The sequence below is a fragment of the Megascapheus bottae genome, chromosome 23 (assembly GCF_031878675.1).
Source record: "Megascapheus bottae isolate mThoBot1 chromosome 23, mThoBot2.hap1, whole genome shotgun sequence".
Lineage (NCBI taxonomy): Eukaryota > Metazoa > Chordata > Mammalia > Rodentia > Geomyidae > Megascapheus > Megascapheus bottae.
In genome coordinates, this window is record NC_143531.1 from 11,048,537 (window position 1) to 11,071,253 (window position 22,717).

Consider the following 22,717-nt stretch of genomic DNA (forward strand, 5'->3'; position numbering starts at 1 on the left):
AAACCATGCGTTAATTTCCAAATATGACTGTTAACACTTCTGAAATGCTAGCTGAAAACTAACTGTGGCCTAAAACCCTTCAATCTGCAAGCGTGTGTTCTTCTTGCACTTAAAACTGACAAATATTCCATATAAGGAGTAATGCTCACTGTGACATAGCTTACTCATCCGAGGTCACAGGGAAGAGAGAAGAGTGAAATATTTGAAACAGTAAAACAGTATTCTTTTTTCCTGAAGGGGACACAGAATTTTTTCCTCAATTAATTAGACAGATATGATGTCAAGATTAAAAAATACTATTATGGCGGGGCCAGGAGTTTGGTCTAGTGGTAGAGTGCTTGCCTAGCATGCATGAAGACCTGGGTCCGATTCCTCCGTACTACATTACATAGAAAAAAGCCAGAAGTGGTGTTGAGGCTCAAGTGGTAGAGCTCTAGCCTTGAGGAAGTCCAAGGATAGTGCTCAGTCACTGAACTCAAGCCCAGGACTGGCAAAAAAAATACTATTATTGCCATTGGCACTTGGAGGGCTTCTTTTTTCATGTAAGGGTAATAATTTTGGGGACAAGTATGTTTTTAGCTAGTAGTAGGCTTCTTTGAGCGTTGAGCTGTAGCTAAAATATAAGAAAATGTGAAGAAAGTGAAGAGACAGGAAGGAGAAATCATAAGTGGGGTAGGCAGAGTAAAAGGACTCCTCAGCATTCCTTGGTCTGCGTGTAGAATTTAAGATCAGGGCTATTCTAGTCTGCCTGATGAGGACCTAGATCCCAGGACACGTGTGAGCTACACCAGGAAAAAACCTGCCATTAACCGAACATTTTTATCTATGTTCAAAATCAGGTTTGCCAGCAGTTACGAAGATTTCTAATTCATACTGGCTTTATTTAGCTTTAAAAATGTACGTGTGTATACAAATCCATATATATGTTATATGTAGGCATTTCTACGTATATGCACTATAATTTCACCATCTAAAAAATGCCGCGAAACAAGTAGTATGCCAAGAGTTACTTTTTCCATCAAGCTTGTAAAACAAGAACTTTTAAGAAAAACATTAGCGATTATAATAAACTTTTAACTATATTACCACAAAAGGTGATTAAAACCTTGCAATATACATTATGAAGGCAAGTAGAAACATTTTGGGTGCAGTCTGTCCTTTTGTGGTTAAACTTATATAGGCCACCATGGAAGAGTCTAGTTTTCTTGGTCTGTGGGGAGTCCTACCCAGTGCTAACTCTTGAAAACCCCAATCTAGAGCCCCCGAGGGAGAGTCACAATGCCTTCCCATAGATATATAGAACACATCGTGTCAGGGAATGCTGGCGGGGAGTGCCTTTTGCCTGTCACCCAGCATGCCACTTACTTGTTTAGTTTACATTCAAGAAGTCATGAACCTTATGCTGTTCTGAGAATTATGATCCAACTACATTAGGTCAGTTAGATAAATAGCAGCAAGAAGTGGCAAGGAAAGAGAAATAGAAACATCCTGCTAGTGGGGAAATACACTTCGGTGAGTTTCCGTTTTGTTGCATTACGAACACAAAGCCAAATGAGAAAGGAGTTGAGCATTTCTCTTTTACTTCTTGGATTGGTACATTTCGTTACCGTGGTCTCTTTCTTCGGTCAGATGGTTTAATCACACACAAGACTCCAGACACCCATCTGTATATAGTTGACTGATGTGCTGGTAAACCCCTGATAACTTTGATGTTTGGTTAAATCTGTATAGTATTGCTTTAAGTCTCTCTTTTAATCATTCAAAACTAAATAATTACATCAGTTCTCATAAGATTTTCCAAAGATGAATTCTATATTAGTTGCATGAGTGGCTCATTTCCTTGGAATTTTTGGGGGTTACCAAATCTTAATAAGTTATAACTCGGGAAGCTTTAAAACTGCCATAGTTTTCTAGCTTTTTGTATTTGTGCTCAAATATAATTACATTGATGGGAATATGTTGGAAAGTGATAAAAATTTTGTGGAAAGGCGATAGTCTTTGATGTAGTGAGAAAACACAGTTATTAATTATACACATATGAGGTTGTCTATGTGTGATTAATGGATGTTACTCAATTCCAGCTTTTATGTAATTAATGATTTTGTAGCTTTTGATTTGATTAAATACCAGTGTAAGACAAGACTTGTGGGGGAAAATTTCATGAAGATTTCAGGCAAGATATTATTGATACTAACTATGGTAAAAATCATCTGCTTACATTTAGGAAGTTAAAGAAATTCATATTCGCTATACTAGGTACTCAAAGAAATATAGTTTCAGGACTACACAAGCACATTCTTGAAGATATTATAAACTTTGAGATACTCTGATTCTTTTTTTAAATGTGTACATCCTTCAACATTTTTTTATCTTCTTTTGTGTGTTTTTTTTTGTGGGAAAGCTCATCTATGACAGTTTCTTTGCTGGAACTCTTAAACTTGCATGTCAGTGTTTCCCAGTTGCTAACTTCTCATGACAAATGTCTACAAATATACCATCTTAAAACAACAGGGATGTATCCTGTCATTATTCTTTAGGTCAAAAGACTGAGTGGGTTTGCGTGTTTTCTCTGATCAGGCTGGGTTCCTCAAAGAGGGCCTGTTTCCATGAAGATCCTTGTTATTTGTAGAATCCAGAGATTCCATTTCTTAGAGTTGTATAGCTGAGGTCTCAGCAGTCTTAGAAACTATTGGCTGAGCTTGCTCCCTGCTCTGGGGTCAGGGGACTCCCTATTGTAGGTCCTTCCCACAGTACTCTGCATGTTAGTAGTAGAATTTCTCTGACTTCCCTTTTGTTTCTAGCTGAGGAAAATGTTTTGCTTTGAAATGGATTAATTATTAGATTAGGTCTACTTTGGTAATTTTTATGATTTTTTAAAAGGGTGATTAATAACTTCAGTTGCATCTGCAAAATCCATTTTGCTTTACAGCAGTATAGCATGGTGACACCAAGGGGTAAGGGCTGTTTTTAGTTGTGCTTACCGCACCAGTGGGCCTTTTCTGCTTAGAACATGCCTATATTCTTAGAATGCTCCCAAGAACTGAATTTCTTACTTTACTTGGTTTTCCATTATTAAAAGTTAATGTCCTTTAGAAAGGGTATCAATGTATGTGAATTAATGCACCTTCTATCTGGCAAATATAATGTAACCCTTCTATTAATTACAATAAAAATATATGAAAAAAGGTTAAGATCCTTTATAGTTCACCTCCAGGTCTTGTCTTTTTGACAAGTTGCAGTATTACAGTATTTCCTGTGGGTTTTTTTTTTTTTGGTTCCCTTTCTCGCTACAAAGTCTCTGCCGTACACAGAGTTTTCTAATAGAATGTCAGGGAACTATTCTGTTGATGCACAAACTGCTTTGGTGCCTTAATTTTGATAGTTCTTCTGTGGAATCTGATTGTATTTTTATGAATGTATTAATGATGTCATCTTGTATTTTTATAGGTTTTGCACATATTTTTTGAGGGGGAGCCACTTTGTGCACATTAAGATCTAATTTTAAATCACTGGCATTATTTTCTTCCTTCCAGCGTGCATTTGAATTATACTTAGCGATAACATTATGCATTCCTGATAATCAGATGACTTCTGTATGGCATTATCAGCTCCTCAGGGGTCACTGAGGATGGGTAGCATTTGCTTAACTATCCTTTCCTGGTCCTTTCCCCTGAAAACATGGAGCATAGTTCCCTTTGTTTGTCTATGCAAGCAGGCGCTCCTCTGTGGCGATCTGATTTTGATCTCTCAGGTAGGATAGTGTGGTGTGTCCCATCATTGACCTTCCTGCCTAAAGTGTGCTTGCCACGAGTTCTGTGTCTCACAGCTTCATGCCTTTTCTTGTGTTTCTGTGACTTTGGGATCTTCTATGTCTTTTTCAGGCAAGGGTGGGATTCGTATATTGTAAAAATGCAAATCAGAAATTTTTTTAGCATGCCATTTAGCAATATTTATTAACTATGGCATTATTGGCACTCGGGGCAAGATAATTTGTTGTGCCAGGAGGCTATCATGTGCATGGTAGGCTGCTTTCCTGGGGTGGGACAGAAGATAGTAAAGTCATCCTTGGTAAGAATTTTTGGATTATAGTAAGATTGGCCTACTTGGAGACTTATGCTCTTTTTGATTCATTTGTCATTCTGTAGGATAAATAGATTCTTTTAAATCTCTGTGGGTTCTTTTACAATTATATTTATAACTGAACTGGGCATTTTGAGCATCCTAGAGATGTTGGGTTTTGAATGAACAATGACAGTCTAAACAATATACTAAGCATATATCGAAACAACAGAAAGCAAATAATGAGCACAAGAATCCTGGAAACAAATGTAAAGGAACCTAATGGATACAATTAAAGCAATGTCCTTGTTCACTAGAATTCAGTATATGAGTTCTCTTATAACTCTTGATAATTAAATTCTTTGGACCATCATTTTCCAAAACTCTAGGAATGTATTAGCATTTAGTTATCACTTTAGGAAGACCCTGGGACTTCATTATTGACTGAATATCTAATAGAAGCTGTTGCTGGTGGACATAATCAAAGAATTTGGTTAAGTAGATTGTACATCATTAAAATTTTCATATACTTTCAATTGGACTAACTTTGAAAAAATAATTGTCAAAATTGCATGAATCATGCCAAGCAGTTCTTATTTTTCTCAAATCTATGAAAGAAAGCCATAAATAATTATTCATCTAGCTTCAAAGAGATCATTTTAAATCTTAGACTTAAGAATTTGTGGGCTGGGATATAGTGTCTAGTGTGTATGAGATCCTAAGTTTTCTCCCCAGCACAACAAACAATAAAATTAGTGTTTTTTTGTTTTTTGTTTTTTGTTTTGCCAGTCCTGGGCTTGAGCTCAGGGCCTGAGCACTGTCCTTGGACTTTCTCAAGGCTAGAGCTCTACCACTTGAGCCTCAGCACCACTTCCAGCTTTTTTCTATGTATGTGGTACCGAGGAATCGAACCCGTGTCTTCATGCATGCTAGGCAAGCACTTTAACCACTAGGCCAAACTCCCGGCCCTAAAATTAGTGTTTTAATATATTATAAATAACCTTCCTTCACATTAAATGAGCAGGTAATTAGATTTCCCAAACAGATAATTCAATTCATGTATCAGTTACGGCCACTGGCTTTAGTTCTGCCAAAGGAGAAGTTCCTTTTGGCATCCTTGAATTACTTATCATCTAGTTAGACTCTTAAGAAGCTTGGCTAATTGAATGTGAACCTTCAAAAGCTACAACTAAAGGGCCATTTGCTGACCCCAGCTCTTGTCCATGTGAACAGCTTGAGCTTGTGCCTCTCTGATGGTCACATATGTGGATGGAGGGACAGCAGATGGTTGTAAAGATTTAAAATTGTCAGTAAGTGGCCAAGAGTCATTGCACTGTGGAGTTCGTCAAGATGCTGACCACATGTGGTTAGTGTGTTTATTAAGGGTTCCACGTAGGCTGCTAGCTGTCATGTTCTATTTTTCCCTCTCTGCTGTTCTAACCCTTCCCCACTTTGTTTCTTAAGAACTTGCTTTCTGTCTGCTATAGATTATAAGAAGCTGTAACCAAGTTATTTTGTAAAAGGAAAAAACCCAAACATGCTTGTGTTTCTTTTTCCAGGTGCCCTGAGAGATTGGTTAGCTAGTGCATTGAAATGATCCTAATTAGAATTGCTTTGTAGAGAATGCCTAAGGTTCTTGATTTAGTAGCCTTTTCTGATTCTGGCAAATTCCTGATTACTCATAGGTAATGTTTTAGGACTAATTTTAAATCATGCCAGAGATTTCTCAATTTTTATTTGAATTATTTCTGCAATAGCAATCCCCATTTAAAGATGGACTGCTACTTGTGAAAATTGGAGAACTTCATTATAGAACATCATGGTGCTTGAGTCAGGATTTAGGACCTGGCTTCTGATGGAAAGTAAAAATCCTTATGTAACAGAGATGGAAGGTCGCGCAAGAGTGAGGCAAAGGGAAATGTGTTTTGTGTAGCAGGGTGGAGTGGAACCAGTGCCATGTGGAAACAGAAATGTATGTCATTTGGTGAAGAAAAGCCATGGCATGCAGGGCAGATGGAGTGTGAAAAAGAGGTACCCAGGGACCTTGGTTTCAAAAAGCAATTTTGAGAGGAATGTAGGCAACCTTCTGGATTTCAGATAGTTTGGCATTTGGGGGGAAAGAAAGGACTTGAATTGGTTTGGCTTCATTCTTTTAATCAAAACATTCAGGCAGAGTTGTCCAGCAAGCTGCTTGCCTGCTTCTTTCTTATTACCACCAAGAGCAAACATTTGATGTGTGTCACATGGTTTTTCTGTTTCTGAAATTAAAGTTTTAAAATGGATCTCGCCAGGAAGCTTCCAGGAAGCTTCCAGGTCTTTGTTTTTCTCAGTGAAACATATTTAGGAAGATGATAAGGGAAACATCCAACCAGCATTTAATTGAGTGATTCTCGGCCATGCTAAGCAATTTTCGGTCAGGCCAGAGGGAGCAGTAAAAAATTAGTTATTGGTCAGGGGTTTGGCCTAGTGGTAGAGTGCTTGCCTAGCATGCATGAAGACTCGGGTTCCTCATACCACATACATTCCTTGGTACCACATACATAGAAAAAGCCGGAAGTGGTGCAGAGGCTCAAGTGATAGAGTACTAGACTTGAGAAAGCCCGGACAGTGCTCAGGCCCTGAGTTCAAGTCCCATGACTGGCAAAAAATTTTCAAAAATTCTTATAAAGGTGATGTACAGAGGGGTTACAGTTACAAGTCAGTCAAGGGTATATTTCTTTTGGGGCAGTGTCACCCTTTCCCATGCTCTCTTGAAGTTATTCCAGAGGGAACATCTTGGGGTACAGTTGGCAAGATGATCAGGACACTTCGATGCCCACTTATGCAACGCTTTACTTCCAGTTAGCCTCTACTCGTCCACGTGCCCTGACGTTTAGCATCTCTGGCCTGAAGATGATTATGTGACAGATGGATTCCCACACAGGTTCTTTTCATCCTTGCAAGATGGCCTGACATCAGCCTTAACCACGGGTCTTTTCCTAATTCCAGTTCCTTACTCTTGCTCTTCCCTCCTTTTGCTACAGCCCTTTCTTCCTAACTTGCTTGTTGTCTTTTCTTCCTTTTTGTTTCCTTTTTGTGTGTGTGTGTGTCTTTTCTCTTCTCTCATCCTAGACATTTAGTTTCTTTTGCCCATGTACATAAGATTTCCCTTCCTTCTTTGACCTTGGTTGCATTTTTATTTCACTCTGTATCTTCCAGTTTCATAAGACTCTACAACAATCTCCACAAAAATTTTTTTCCCCTTAAGAAATTTTTCTTAATTCTAAAGCTGGATAATATTTAATAATATGATATTTTGCTCAGTGACAAACTTGGTATCAGATAGTTTCTTTTCATTGAAGTAGTATAATAATCCAATAAGCACAAAAAGAACAAATGCTTAAAAATCTTATAGTTATCTTCCTCAAGCTGTGAAATAATTTTCATTTTATTTTTTCTTTTAGCCATGAAGATTTTGAATTCATCTCAGGAACACGAATGCGTAAACTTGCTCGAGAAGGCCAGAAACCTCCAGAAGGTTTCATGGCTCCCAAAGCTTGGACTGTGTTGACCGAGTACTACAAGTCCTTAGAGAAGGCTTAGACTGCTGGCCTGTCACCCACCCGTGACACTTCACTGAGTACCACAGGGACCACAGAGTCACTGGTGGCATTTCTTTGTGGTTGTGTGTGTCTGGACATGTTTCTAAACAGACTTATCTTTTTCCTTAACTTGCTATTGTGTTGTTTATGCCTTACAAGCTCTGTTTTGAACTATGTAACCCACTGCTAGTTTTAATATATCTTTTCCACGTATTCTATTCAATATTCTTACAATGCAATTTTTAAATCTTGTCTTTTTATATTATATTTATGCTTCTGTCTCATGAAGTTTTTTTCAAGCTATCTTATCAGTTCTAACCAGGGATATATACAATGTTACTTTCTTTCCTTAAGAAAGAGAAGGGGGAAAAATCACTAAACAATAAATGGCTAGAACTTGTTTCTGGGAATTTTACAAGACATCTGTAGCAATTAAATTTTTTTTCTACATTGAAAATGTAAACTGCTTCTTTTCTGCCTTCTTGTTAATGGTCTTTCAGTTCCAATAATCTAAAGTGTTCTTATAATCTTGTGTAAGTGCTGGACAAATTCCTTTATTCAATAAAATTAATTTTGGGGCTTCTTATTCGTATGATACTTTCTTTTTTATTGTGATTAATAGAAGGGTTACATTATATTCACCAGATAGAAGGTGCATAACTTCACAAACATTGATACCCTTTCTCATGACATGGTTCCCATTTCCCTCCCACGCTCCCTCCGCTCATCTTGATTTCCCCCCTTCCCTATCCAATTTCAAATAACCAACTAAACACATATAAAATATATCAGATAACAAAGTGAAATATTGTAGCAGTATGAGATAACCAAGGGATGGCAAAAGAGATGAGAGAAAACATAGTACAACAATCACTTATTATATGGCTTTTGTTTCCTTATCCTGGAGGTCCTTAACATTTAGTGTCATACTATTTGGCCTTCATATGATACTTTCTATAATGTTTCCTCCTTGTGAAAAAGTTCCTGATAGAGAAGGGAAACCATAGGTACCTTTCAGGGCTACAGCATTCAGCCCTTCATACTGTGATGCCCAGTGAAATTCCGATCAGCATGAGCCTGTATTGCATACTTTTTAGTGAGAAAATAATGAAGTATTCTTAGTCTATATAAATACTGAACCACTTTCTCCAAATATGGAGAGAGAGAGAGAGAGAGAAAGAGAGAGAGAGGAGAGAGAGAGAGAGAGAGAGAGAGAGAGAGAGAGAGAGAGAGAGAGAGAGAGAGAGAGAGAGGGAGGGAGGGAGGGAGGGAGGGAGGGAGAGGGAGAGGGAGAAAGAGAAAAGGGAAAGGAAGGAGGGAAGGAAGTATTTTAACTTAGAAGTATCACATGTAATTTGCTAATTCACACAATCCATTCACACAAGGAGTGTTAGGAAAAATAGACTTCTGTAGCAGTAGAAAAGGTAAACTTCACAATGACTTTTACTGTCAGTTAAAATAGCTAAAAATATAATTCACAGAGTCTCTCATACAGTCACATTCCTGGATTTACACCTGTAATCCTAATTACTTGGAAGGCTGGGATAGAGAGGATTACAGTTTGAGGCCAGTTTGAGCAAAATGTTTGGTGACAATCCTTTTCCATTGAGTGCTGGGTCTGGTCTCATCCCAGCTGTACAGGAGCCTGGGATCTGGAGAACAGTAGTTCCAGGCCAGCCTGGACAGACAAATTGAAAGGTGTGCATGTTGGTGAACACCTGTCATTCCAGCTACAATGGGAAGCATAAAAGACGAAGACCATAGTCTTGATGGATGCTCAGCCATAAAGTGTAAAAAGGATGAGGAATGGCTGGACCGTAGAACACGGACCTAGCAAATGCAAGGCTAGGAGTTTAAATCCTGAAACTGCCTCTTTCTCCTCTCTCATCTCCCTCCCTGCCCTGATTGTCACTTAGAAAGCTGCAGTGTGAACCTTACATGGGTGGCAGGGAGACTGGATCACCGAAGCAGTAACTGTTTTTGTTCAGGAATGGTGGGCCGGCAGTCTTGGATGTGCATGCTGTAGACATGTTCTGAGGGACAAAGGGAGTTACATTTTTAAAGGTAAAAACGATACCTAAATTTTACTCTGGAGATGTCAGTTCAAGATCGAAGGTGCAATCATTGGGTAGATATCAAGAGTATTTCTTTGTGTGTGCAAGATTGTGGTTTGGCAGTTTTTATTTTGTTTGTTTTAGATCTGAGATGAGGGGCATAATGACAACATGATTTCAGACCTCCGTAACTATGGGATTAGCCACCCACTTGTGTATTCCAGAATAAGAACAAAATAAGGGTAATCAATAACTTCCACTAGTTCATAGGTTATTATGAGTTCTTTTAATATCCAAATCTTACATAGGTGGAAATTTTACTTCCCCTCTTCTTAGTTCATAAAAATGAATCCAAATCAATCTTTAATACATTCAACCCTTACATTAAATCTCTCGTGCCAAGTGGTCTTGGAAACCTAAATGGCATTTTCATCTATCCATCAGCTGGAAAAGTGAATGGAAAAGTATTTTTTTTAAGAAGGAAGGAAAAGAAAGTGCAATCATCTTGGCACAAATTGGATGTCTTAATTTGTCAGTTTCCTATTCCACTATGATAATCAAGACCACATATTGGAGTTTCATTTCCATCCATGAGGGCAACAATTATGTCTTATTTCTTGGAAGTCAGCAATCAAATATTTTATCAGGAAAAATTCGGAAGTTATGCTTCCCACATCTGGCATGTCTTTATTAGCACATGTGTATCCAGGAGTGGGATTGGCTCCCAATGCAAAGAGGTATTTGCCCGCCAGGCCTCTTTTATGCGTAGTGTGCATTTCTCAGAGGGCCTATGAAGTTCCTTGGTTTCATTTCCATTTGGATTCCATTCCCTGATTCCACACAGTCTTGTTCTGAATGTATAAGTTGTTCCAAAAATCATTCTGTCCACCTAATTCCCAGTCAGTATTTTTTTAGATTGAGCTAAAAAGAAAATCTACCCTCCCTAGAGATAGCCAGGCAGATAACGGGGGGGGGGGGGCTGATAATTGATTCCTCCTTCGTTAATGATGCTCAAAACAAGTGTTTCTACAAAGAATTGTCAGGGGCTCTTGAAATCCTAAGAGATGTCAAAAAATTGTTTACCAGAATAGAGTAAGATCACCACTAACAAAAGCAAGAGAAGAAAAATTTTTCCCTGCTAATGTCAGACTCTAGTTTTCTTTTCAGGGATTTTCAGTTTGTTTAACTGGACTCCTTCCAGGAATTCTTTAAAATCTCCCTGGTCGGAAGACTTATAATCACTTAATTGGGACTTTAAATTTAAAAAGGAAAAGTAAGCAGGCATTATGAGGCACCTTTACATATCTTCAGATTACTCCAAATTGATCAAGCAGAAAACTATGCAATAGCAGAGGAAAAGCCAGTAGAGTCTCACATAGTGTTAAAGTTGATTTTGGCGAATCAGGTACTCTACCTCTTAATCTATTTCTCCATTCATTTTCACTTTGGTTATTTTGTGATTAGGGTCTTACATGTATGCTGGGATCAGCCTGGACCTCAGGTCTCCTATTTACACTTCCTGGGTAGCTCAGATGAGAGGCAAGCATCACTTTGCTCAGCTTTGACTGTTGAAATGTTCTCTTGGAAGCTTTTTGCCTGGGGTTGACTCAAACCAAGATCTTCCTGATCTCAGCCTCCCTAACAGGATTATAGGTGTGTTCCACCTCACTTAGTGGTATAAGATTCTTATAGGCCTGTTAGTTTCAAGGATTATGGAGACTTTACTCTTTGGGGTCATGTAGCTTCTCCATCATGAGCATTTCAGCCTCTTTCTCCATGACTTTCCTACTACAAGGGTAAGGTTATAAAATATGAGAGGAAAAAACCTTTTTCCTGTCAGTCCTGAACTCTTGGCTTTGGCATTGCCCCTGAGCTCCTTTTGGCTCAAGGCTAGCACCAGTGCTCTACCACAACAATTCCAGCTTTTCTGTGATTAATTGGAGATTCTCACAGACTTCCCTGCCTGGGCTGGTTTTGGACCGTGATCCTCAGATCTCAGCCTCCGGAGTAGCTAGGATTACCTCCATCTGCTGATGAGTGGAACTGTGTACCTATCATAGGATTTTGACAACCAAGAGAACTGCTAGGTGGAAGAAATGTTTTTTTTCCCATATATTTTTATTGTAATTAATAGAAGGATCACATTATACTCACCAGATAGAAGGTGCATTACTTCACAAACATTGATACCCTTTCTCTTGTCTCAGTCCCCATTTCCCTCCCCCATCCCACCCCCTCATCTTCTTTTTCCCCAAGAAATGTTTTTGTGGTCATTTTCCCCATTTTTTTATGGGAGTCCCTCCAAACAGGAGGCTTGACCCCTTACATGCTCACTTATTATAATTCTGACCTAGAGGGCTACCCCTTTCCCCAGGACAGAGGAGACTCACGTCCTAAATTTTGGAATCCCCATTGTAGATCTTGCAAAGAGGTGAGAAGAGTCTGAAATTCTTTTGTACCATAAAATTTTCTCTGCATTACTCATTCCAAAGTACTAAAGAATTGTTGGACTTTGAGATGTATTTTGCATCTTATGTTTAAATAAAAACACAAATGTTCTGAATTTGCTTCCTTTTCTGTGATGACAGGTTGCTGTCAGTATGTGCTTCTGCCCACTAAACATTTTCTAAATGAACAAACATACTTTGTCCATTCCCCACGTCTGCAGCGATGCTTTCACAATGAATGAGAAAGTAATTGCTTTGTAAAATCCAGTCCTGCACAGAACAGAGCATTAGAAATCCAGTGTTTGAAAATGTTTCCCTTGCTATGTGATTTGATTTTCAACAATGTAAACACGTCACGTACACATTTTCTCATATCTAAGATATTAAATGTTGGAGACTGAAACTTCTGCTTTAAAATGGCCAAAAAGTTGTAGTGGGTTTTTAAAACTGTTTGATAATAATAAGAAAAAATGATGGTTTTGATTTATTTAAAAAAGGAAGAGGTGGAAATTTATGAAGGGTATTTTAGAAGAAAAATATTGAAAACTAGTGAAATGAAATGGAAAAATAAGCTCCAGGACTTGCAACTAATTTTTACATAGGGATCTAGGTGTTACTTTTTTTTTGGATGACAGCTATTAAAACAGCCAGATCCTGTTGTCTCACACTTGTCATCCTAGCTACTCAAGAGGCTGAGATCTGAGCATCATAGTTTGAAGCCAACTCTAAGATGGGAAGTCCATGAGACCCTCATTTTCAATTAAGCACCTAAAAGCTGGCAGTGGATCTCTGGCTCAAGTGTTAGAGCAACAGCCTTGAGCAAAAAAGCTAAGGGACAGCACCTAGAGCCTGAGTTCAAACCCCATTACTGGCACAACAAGAACAACAACAAAACTTCAGCAACATTACCTGTCTGTGTATATATTTGTGAAAACCGGGAATACTAATGTTAAAATTTTAGTATAAATATAACGCTCTGAGAAACAGTGCCTAAGATCAGAATTCATTTAAAATTGAAAGTTCTTGTCCTGGGAGTTTGGCTGTTCATTTAGTAAACAAGCACCACGAAAAAAAAAAAAGAAAATAGTTAAAACAAGTTAAATATAGATTTAGTATATGATTCAGCTTTAAATTCCTAGATTAGCCAAAAATGTGCACAAATGCTCATAGAAGCTTTTTTCACTAGACCCATGGTGGAAACAGGAAACATTTAAAAGCCACCAGCTGATAAATGCATAAATAGACTGTGATATGAACATACGATGGAATATTATTCAGCTTTAAAAAGGAATATGATTCCAGACCTATATGACACCATACACGAACTTCATAAACACTAAGTTGAGCTTGTGGTTTTGTTACTGCCCAGCAAGTTTGAGATCCTGAGGTCAAATCTCATAAACCTCAAAAATTATGCTAATTGGATCAAATAAGTCATGGAAGGAGAAATATTGATAGCTTTAATTATAAGAAACATCCAGTACAGGCAAATGCAGAAAGCAGAGCAATCATTTCCGGGGACTAGGGGTATGAACCGTAATCTTCAGATCTCAGTCTCTTGGATAGGCTAATATGAAAAATTGTAAAATATCTAAGTAGAGACATTAGGACAATGAGGAAACAGGAGTGAGAGATATCATGTACTATAGACATATATTTTATGATTTTGAAATACTTTTGCTACTTACACAGAATTAAGATTCTGTTCTTCATGTGCCAGCACAGAATTCACACTCTAAATCGATTTTCCTATGTTGGGGCCAATCAAAGCATCAGAAAGGAATTCCTGTTTAATTTGTGTCATCTACACACACATAATTTACTCTGTGTGTGTGTGTCTGTGTGTACGTGTGTACGTGTGTGTACACTAGGATTAGGGTTTGAACTCAGGGCCTGGGCACTGTTCGCTTTTTCACTCAAGGCTGACACTCTACCACTTGAGCCAAATCTTCACTTCTGTCAGTTTAGGGTGGCTAATTGGAGCTAAGACTCTTACTGGCTTTGATGCCCAGGCTGGATTTGAGCCAGGATCCTCAGATTTCAGCCTCCTGAATAGCTAGGATCATAGGCATGATATAAATGTATATGCCATATATATCATATATATAAATATTCACATATATGCATATGCACACATATATAGGGTGTAATACATCATATCTATCTATTTATATCTATATCTTTCTGTTGGCAGTGTGGCTTGAACTCAGGGCTCTTGCAAGGCTGATGCTCTACCACTTGAGCTATATATGCCTCCACTTCTTTTTTTTAATTTTTTATTGTAATGTATAGAGGGGTTACCATTATATTTACCAGATAGTAGGTGTATTACTTCTTACATTGATACCCCTTCTCATGTTTTTTTCCCCATTTCCCTTCCCGACCCCTTCCCAATCATCTTGGTTTTTTTTATTTTTTATTTTTTAATATATTTTTTATTGTAATTAGTAAAAGAGTTACATGATATTTGCCAGATAGAAGGTGCATGAATTCACATACATTGATACCCTTTCACATGTCTTGGTACCCATTACCCTCCCCCCCACACCCCCCACCCGTCTTGGTTTTTCCCCCCTTCCCTATCAAATTTCAAATAACCAAATACAAATAAATTCAATATATCAGATAACAAAGTGAGATACTGTAACAATATGAGATAACCAAGGGACAGCAAAGGAGATGAGAGACAACATAGTACATTAAGGACAACAATCATTCATTATATGGCTTTTGTTTCAATATCCTGGAGGTCCTTTCAATTAGCTTCATACGATATGGCCTTATGTATCCAGATTTTGCTCTATTGCAGATCTCTGCTAGTAGAGCCCAAGGTTTCTACTGATTATGACGAATGAGGGAAACCATTGAGCCTAAGTTCCTTTGAGTCTGGCTTACTTCACTTAATATGATTTTTTCTAAGTCTTTCGATTTCCTAACAAATGGGGCAGTGTCATTCTTTCTGACAGCAGCATAGAATTCCATTGTGTACAAATACCACAACTTGTTGATCCACTCATCAACTGAGGGACATCTAGGTTGGTTCCATATCTTTGCTATGGTGAATAGTGCTGCAATGAACATTGTTGTGCTAGTGGATTTAGTATGCCCTTGTTTCTGGATGGTTGGGTAAATGCCAAGTAGTGGAATTGCTGGGTCATAGGGGAGCTCTATGTTTAGTCGTTTGAGGAACTGCCATACTGCTTTCCATAGTGGTTGAACAAGTTTGCACTCCCACCAACAGTGTAGTAGTGATCCCTCCTGGCCACATCCCCTCCAGCATCTGTTATTATTCGTTTTCCTGATCCTGGCCATTCTAACTGGAGTGAGGTGGAATCTCAGAGTTGTTTTGATTTGCATTTCTTTTATGACCAGAGATGTTGAGCATTTCTTCATGTGTCTATAGGCCATTTTTGTTTCTTCTTCAGAGAAGACTCTCTGGCCCATCTCTGGCCCGTCTTTGGCCCATCTTGTTTTTTCCCTCTTCCCTTTCCTATTTCAAATAATCAAACTATACCTCCACTTCTTATTTACATTTGTTTTTGTATAAGCTTAGGATGGCGACGTCTTCATTTTATATGAAACACAAGCACAAAAACTTGAAGGCTGATTCTCTTTAAAGTCACTGTCAAAAAGACCCTCTGAGACCCACAGAATATGAGTCAAGAAGGGTTTCCCTGGCCAAGGGCTGAGGCTCCTGCTTTCAGGCTCATGGATGGATGCTAGCCGTGATAGCTGCGATGTGGTCATGGTGAAAATCTTACTTCATCAACACAACCAAGCCAAGTGTTCCATTTCTCCATCAAAATGGAAAGCCAGATGTGTTTGGGAAAGTGACATCATCTCTCAGTTTCACTTCTAATAGGAAGTTCTCAGAGGGAGTTGAGGTTTGCTGAGATAATATACTTACATGTAGGAAACTTGTCATTTCTAGCACTTAGGAAGTGATTCATGGTCTTTCATCTAACTCGGTGCTGATGTTCTGTTATCTCATGGTCAGAACCTGTGCCCATCTGATGAGGACCATAGCTGGATGTGCCTTAGTAAGTGGTGTGGAGAAAGTCAATCTCAGAGGAAAGATTATAGGCCAGTCCCCTAACTGTGCTACAGCACAATGCAGTTTGCTCGTTCTGCAATATGGGATTCCAGGTATTATTATTATTATTATTATTATTATTATTATTATTATTATTTATAACATTCCAACATCTCCAAATTTAAGCCAGCTTTTCAATCTCATGGATGAACAAAGGATTGTGGATGGGAGGCAATATAAATAAGTTCATTGTCATAAACCAATGAGTCTGTTTTGGGAGTTAAAATACAGCCAAAAAGATACATGTTCTGCCTTGGTGTGCCGTGCTAGAAGCTTCCTGGCAAGAAGCACCTGGCAAGAAGTCCCCTTTGTTTTCTCACATCTACTTTCAGCATGTCCATGGTATCTTGCTCTCCTACTTTGTGTTCACCCTTGATAATTTTGATCACGAAGGAAGAAGAAGCAGGAACCTGTATATTACCTGTAGTGAAACCATTCATGCACTCTCCCTGCAGGGTCAATGGATTCTTTGCAGCTTGACTCTGTGGCAGCCAACAGTTGTCATCATACCACAATCCTCTGAGGGTGTCTGGCAGAGTGACAGAGGTCTTCCTGCACATCTCATCAGCTCTGTGGAAGAGGAAAAACGGAGCAACTGTCACACTTCGTTTATCCTTGGGCAATCTCTATTTCAATCTCCATCTCTTCTGCCTGGGCGATCTCTAGTAAATTTTTGCTGCCACTGGGGTTATAGAAGCACAATCCATACAACCTGTCTACCATCAGTAATTATTCTCTGAAACTCACAGGTTTTTGTGCCAAAAATGGGGGCTGGGATTTTAGTCTCCATTATTTTCCACATGAGGGACAGTCATACGTTGCCTAATACCAAGGGTTCAGTCTACGCAATGCCTCCATTTCATCCTTGTGCAAACATCATAAAATGTACATACCCAAAGATGGCTGTGGTGTGGATAGGGAGTGCTCACATGAATGAGGAGGATAGACAAAAACATTAGAATAGCCTACAATAAATATGGCAAGATCTCCATTTCTTCAAGGAAATCATATCAGCCAGCTAAGCGACATAAATGGTGATGGTAGGAGAAAGCAAACACAAAATCTCAGAGAGAAAACACCGCACTGTACTTATAACTTCTTCCACCCAGGTGATGTCAGTCTGAGTCTAAGGATAGGAGTTTCTCACAGGACAATCCCAGCAGTACTTGAACCCCAGAGGCTGATACTGCTCTCCTCACCCTAGAGACAACTCACTTTCAAGCTATTTAAAAGGTGTTTTATAACAGGTGCTTAAACAGTTTTTGCACAAATACACTGACTCCTTATTTGGACCCATGAATGATCTAAAAGCAGGAGAAAGACTTTGACATTCCTATCTCCTGTTTTTGTACTTGTTGTTGAGCCATTCTTTCTATAGTCACTTGACAATCATCTTGAATTCCAGGGAAGATAAGCCTGCTAGATAATATTTCATGACCGGGGACTGAACTACCCCTTGGGAGCAGAAGAACCTCGCAGAATAGAACACCCCAAATAGAGACAATGACCCGTAATGAGGAGGCTGCACTCTGAAACCAGATTGCTCACTGGAAGTGAAGATGGCCACAATAAGGTCTCAGGAATTCAGAGAACCAGACCTGAGGTAAAGAGCCACCAGGCCACATGTATATGGACTCCTTATGCATAACCTTGGCTCACTGCCCTAATTCTTCCCTCTAGTGCAAACTAACATGTCTATACTTGAAGATGTCTGAAGATGAGCTGAAACACGTGTCTGCCCATGACACACCCAAGCCACCAAAGAATCACCTCTCTGCTCTTCATCCTAAGCCTGTATCCATCTGTCTTTCTCTTTCCTCTCTCTCTTTTTGATATCACTATCACTTCACTTGCTTTCTTTATTGGTACTTTGAGCCATGCTTGAGCCATGCTTTTAGCCTGTGAGGTTTTGTTTTTTGGCTGATTATTTTTGAGATGGGGTTTTTGCAGACTTTTCTGCCCCGAGATGGCTTCAAATTGTGAATCTCTAGGCTTCAGCCTCCTGCAAGGCCAGGATCACAGATATAATCCTTTATCACGTCTCTTTGTTTGGCACATAGATGCAAGTGTCTAGGCCTGACACAATCTTTTCCTAATAGACATTTGTCTCACTTTCACTTCATTTTGTGTCTTGGCTGAGTTCTTCTCTTGCTAGACACGAGGACTGAGGTAGACAGCTGTGTGGACTCTCTGGCAATCCTATTATTGACTGCAAAGTTGTAATATGGCACATGACTACACAAGAATGATGTGTCACTCTCTTTTCACCAGCTTCCTTCAGTAGAACAAAAGCAGGCATTATGTATTCTAATAGGTTAGACAGTGCTTACATTATTGCTTCCTGATCACCAAACAAGAATAATGGTTAGGAGCAGTTGGTTTTCATGAAAGACATATGGGCATTTTCTCTCTGTTACCATTCTTCAACTGGATTTTTTTTCAACTTTATTTTTTAAATGTGTGTAGAGTCTGGCATTTAACAATAGTACTTAGAACCACAGAGTTTGCCCACACATCATTTTGTTTAAAGCATCGTGATGAGCCTTAGGGATATAAATATAAATCCTTTCTACGTAAACATCAGCCAGAATAAGTTGTGTTGAAAGATGCGTATGTTCTCTAAAGGTTGTGTATATTAAAAGCAAAAGATGTTCTATCATAAAACATTCTCCAGGGAGATGATCTGAGGAGCAGGGTTATACAAGCTTCTATTTTAATTACTCAGTCATGAATTGATTAGATTCTGGTATTTGAGCATTTACAATGATCGGGTGGTCTGTAGGAACATTTTATACTTGTAGATAAGTGGGTGCCATTTCACAACGGAGTTGCTTTGCTTTATTTCTGCTCTTCCTGATTTTCAGAGTTCTTTAGCCTACCACCCAACCCCAAAGTAGTGAAATATTTAGTCATTTCGTTGCTATAAGAAAATGCCTGATGCTGGAAGAAGAAGTCCAATTCCATCTTTTATGTTCAACTTGCGAAAAGACCAATGTATTTCCAGCAGTTTCTTCCTGGTTGAAATGAATACCCACTTAGTACAGAATATGAGAGTCATTGTTGTTGCTGAAGGGGTTACGGCACTAAATTTGTCAGGCACTGCAGCTTCATGTCTATAATGTTTAGCTACTCAGGAGGCTGAGATTTAAGTATTTTGGGTCACAGCTAGCCTGTGCAGGAAAATCCATGAGACTTTTATCTCCAATTCATGAGCAAAACATTGGATATGGAGCTATGGATCAAGCAGCAGAGCCCTAGATTTGAGTGGAAAAAGCTAAGGAACAGCATCCAGGCTCTCAGTTCAAGGCCTGGGTACTGGCACAAAAAGAAAACAAAAACAGGAATGTATGGAGCTCTGTAATGCCAACTCAAGAAGAAGCATTTTGAAGGTGATGTCCTTTGAAAATAGCCGGGTAATTTGTGTTGGTAGTGTTTACTTATATATTACCAGCAACATGCATTCCTACACAAATGATTCACTAAATCAAAAAATTTATTTTCACTTAAATGTGTTTGCTTTCACATCTAGAATCTTGCTGGCACTGTTTAATGAGACTAGAATTTTTCTTTGAAGTTGAAAAAGATGACTCAAATTCTCTTACTGGTAACTCTATTCCTAACTTTAAAATAGTAACATATAAATTTAATGTAATGCAATAAAATGATATTAAATGCTTTGTATAGGGAAGGATAATATTATTCTTTATGAAGGATAAAATGCTTTGCAACCATTAGTGGGCAATCTCAAGATAATTCTCATATCTGATCATAGTATATTTGAATGTACAGTAGAGAAAGCTTACTATCCATCCAATTCAACATTTTCAATGATGACTCATGTAGAGGAGTGTGTATACAATGTGGTTTTCATTATAACTTCAGTCTTCATCTGCTAGCAACTTTCTCCAAATTTGATTTTTTGGGGTTAAAATTTTCCATGCCTGATTTAAGCTCAAAGGAATTTAAGAATCATTTTTTAAGTTTTAGGACAATTCTTTTGGTTATCATATAAACCTCTTCTAATTTAAATGTGGGCAAGAGGAGAAAATAAAAGGGAAAGATTTTAATATGACTATAGTACTTGTGTATTCAACCGGAACCATAAAAATGTCTGCACGGCCTTCTAAGATTGTCTAATTCAGTTCATTTTCTAAAGAACCAGAGCTTGTGTACTGTTATTTGTTATGCCTTATTGCAGGGACAAGTCCCCTGAATGGAAACAGAAGATGAAAAAATCTTTCGAGATTAATAGTCATGACATTGAAAGATGTATGTCAAGCTTGTTGATTGCTGTGACAAATTACATATAATGGTCTATGTTTCTGTGTGGCTTTAAGATGGGTCTCAGGCCTTTACATTGTGCTTCCTACCATTCATTCCCTATCCTGTGGAACAAACATATCATTATTTTAAGGACTCGAAAGTGGCTTCCAATCAGAAGATATAGACAATGATAGACATTTTATGTATTTATATAAAAAGATGTCCCTTTAAGTGTGTTAGTTTAGTCATTATACTGCTAAATAGGTCTCAAGGTTGTCCTGCAGGTATTACTTTTGTCTTACAATATCTTTTGTAAATGTAGCTGTAAGTATATCATTCCCCTCCCAAATCCAAAGACGAAGGGTAAGAGCAGCCTCATGGAGGTCATATTGTATGAAGAGAAACAGCATTCTTGAGAACAAAAAGTAAGGGAGGAAGACACATGTAGAAATTCTGTTGGGGCCCACACAGGAGAACTTGACATATCCTGTTTTTCATAACCTCATGTATAGTGATTTAGACCGCATGCTCATCCTAAATGTCATTAGAAAGTGTTAGTTTTTGAAATTATGTGACTTGGATCTTTCCTTAAAGAAAAGAACCACCAAGTTGCCTCTGATGACATCTTACATATATATGTGAAAATATACATATATGTATACATATATATGTCAGTCATATATAGGTAATTGGTTTGCATGTGTACGTGCCTAGCTGTTTATTCTCCTCTTGTAGGTCTTCTGCGTAGATATGTACATATACATTATATAGCTTCAGAATTTTCCAGGAAACAAAGGAAATCTCATAATGAAAAGCAACATTTTTTTATGGATTCATGCCAAGATACCAGATTATTGTTCTTTACAGTTGATTTATCTTAATGATTCTGTCAAGCAAAAGCTTTCATGGATTCTGAATGATGTCCTGTCCAATTACAGCAGTATGCTTGTCTCAGCCTTACCAGGAAAAATGCTAATTTTTCTATCTCACAATCAGTGACAAAATGAGATCAGTTACTACTGAGGGAAAGTAATTAACAAAAACTCATGTTTTCTGAGAAGGAGTCTCAATGTTTGTGAAGAAATGTACCTTCTATCTGGCAAATATAATGTAACCCTTCTATTAATTACAATAAAAAATTTTAAAAACTCATGTTTTCATCATAAAATTTATGCTTAGATAAACTTTTACCAACTTTCTTCTGTGTGCATGTGTGTGTGTGTGTGTGTGTGAGTGTGTGTGTGTGTGTGTGTGTGTGTGTGTGTTTGTGTGTGTATGAATACTGGGAGCTCAGGGGCCTTACAATCTTGCTTGACTGGTTGATGCTCTCTCACTTAAGCCACAGCTCTACTTTTGGCTCTTTGCTAATTAATTAGAGACAAGAGTCTCTTGGATCTGTGTACCAAGGCTGGCCTCAAACTTTGATTCTCAGATCTCAGCCTCCCGAATAGCTAAGATTACAAGCATGAGTTAGTGGGACAAGGCCACCAACTTTCTTTCAAATACAAGCCAGCTTACTTTTTCTTTGCTTAGTTCAGGTAGAAGTCTTTGGCGAAAGCATAGACATACAACTGTGAGCTGGTTGGTAGCTCTCTGGCTACCAACGATAGGAACTTTCTGTAATCTGCTCTACTATCCATTGGGACTACTGAGCCTGGGAAATGTGGCTAGTGTGGCTGAAAAATGGAACTTGAAACATATTACCAACTTAACTCAAACTTAAATAGGTACCTGGCTAGGGACCATTCTAGTTCATAGCTCTGGTACATGTGACTTAACTCTTGAAAATTTCACTGTGATTGTGGGAATATGTTAGGATTCTTGCTATCTATTCCTGTTAACAAGTCACCACATACCCAATGTTTATATTTGCTATCTTTTCTCAGGATTCTGGGTGTTGGCTGTACTCTGCTTGGCCATTTCTTACCTAGGGTCTTGGAAATGGTTGTGGTCAGGTGTCAGATGGGGTTGGTGCCATTTAAACACTCCCTTGAACAGATTCCTGCATCCAGGTCTTTGCTGGATTTGGCTGGAGCAGTTGGAGACTGGCCAGGCATCTTCTCTCAGTATCTCTCTGTCTCTGCATGTCTGTCTCTCTCTTTCTCTGTCTGTCAGCAGTCTCTGCTTACAATTAGCTTGGCTTTTCTTCCAGTACGGTCATGCCAGGAAATTAAGATTCTTATACCATGTCCATATTCCCCGGTGTGTTGAGGAATTCAG

General features: G+C 38.5%; 1 protein-coding gene across 1 annotated transcript in view; it reads left to right on the forward strand.

Moving 5' to 3' along the window:
* Papss1 (3'-phosphoadenosine 5'-phosphosulfate synthase 1) overlaps window positions 1-8,212 on the forward strand; it is a 50,863-nt gene extending 42,651 nt beyond the window's left edge. The window contains exon 12 of the mRNA XM_090356716.1: window positions 7,503-8,212. Within this exon, the coding sequence (XP_090212842.1) occupies window positions 7,503-7,641 (139 nt within the window). The 3' untranslated portion in view covers window positions 7,642-8,212. The remainder of the gene's footprint in view (window positions 1-7,502) is intronic.
* Window positions 8,213-22,717: the final 14,505 nt, after the last annotated feature.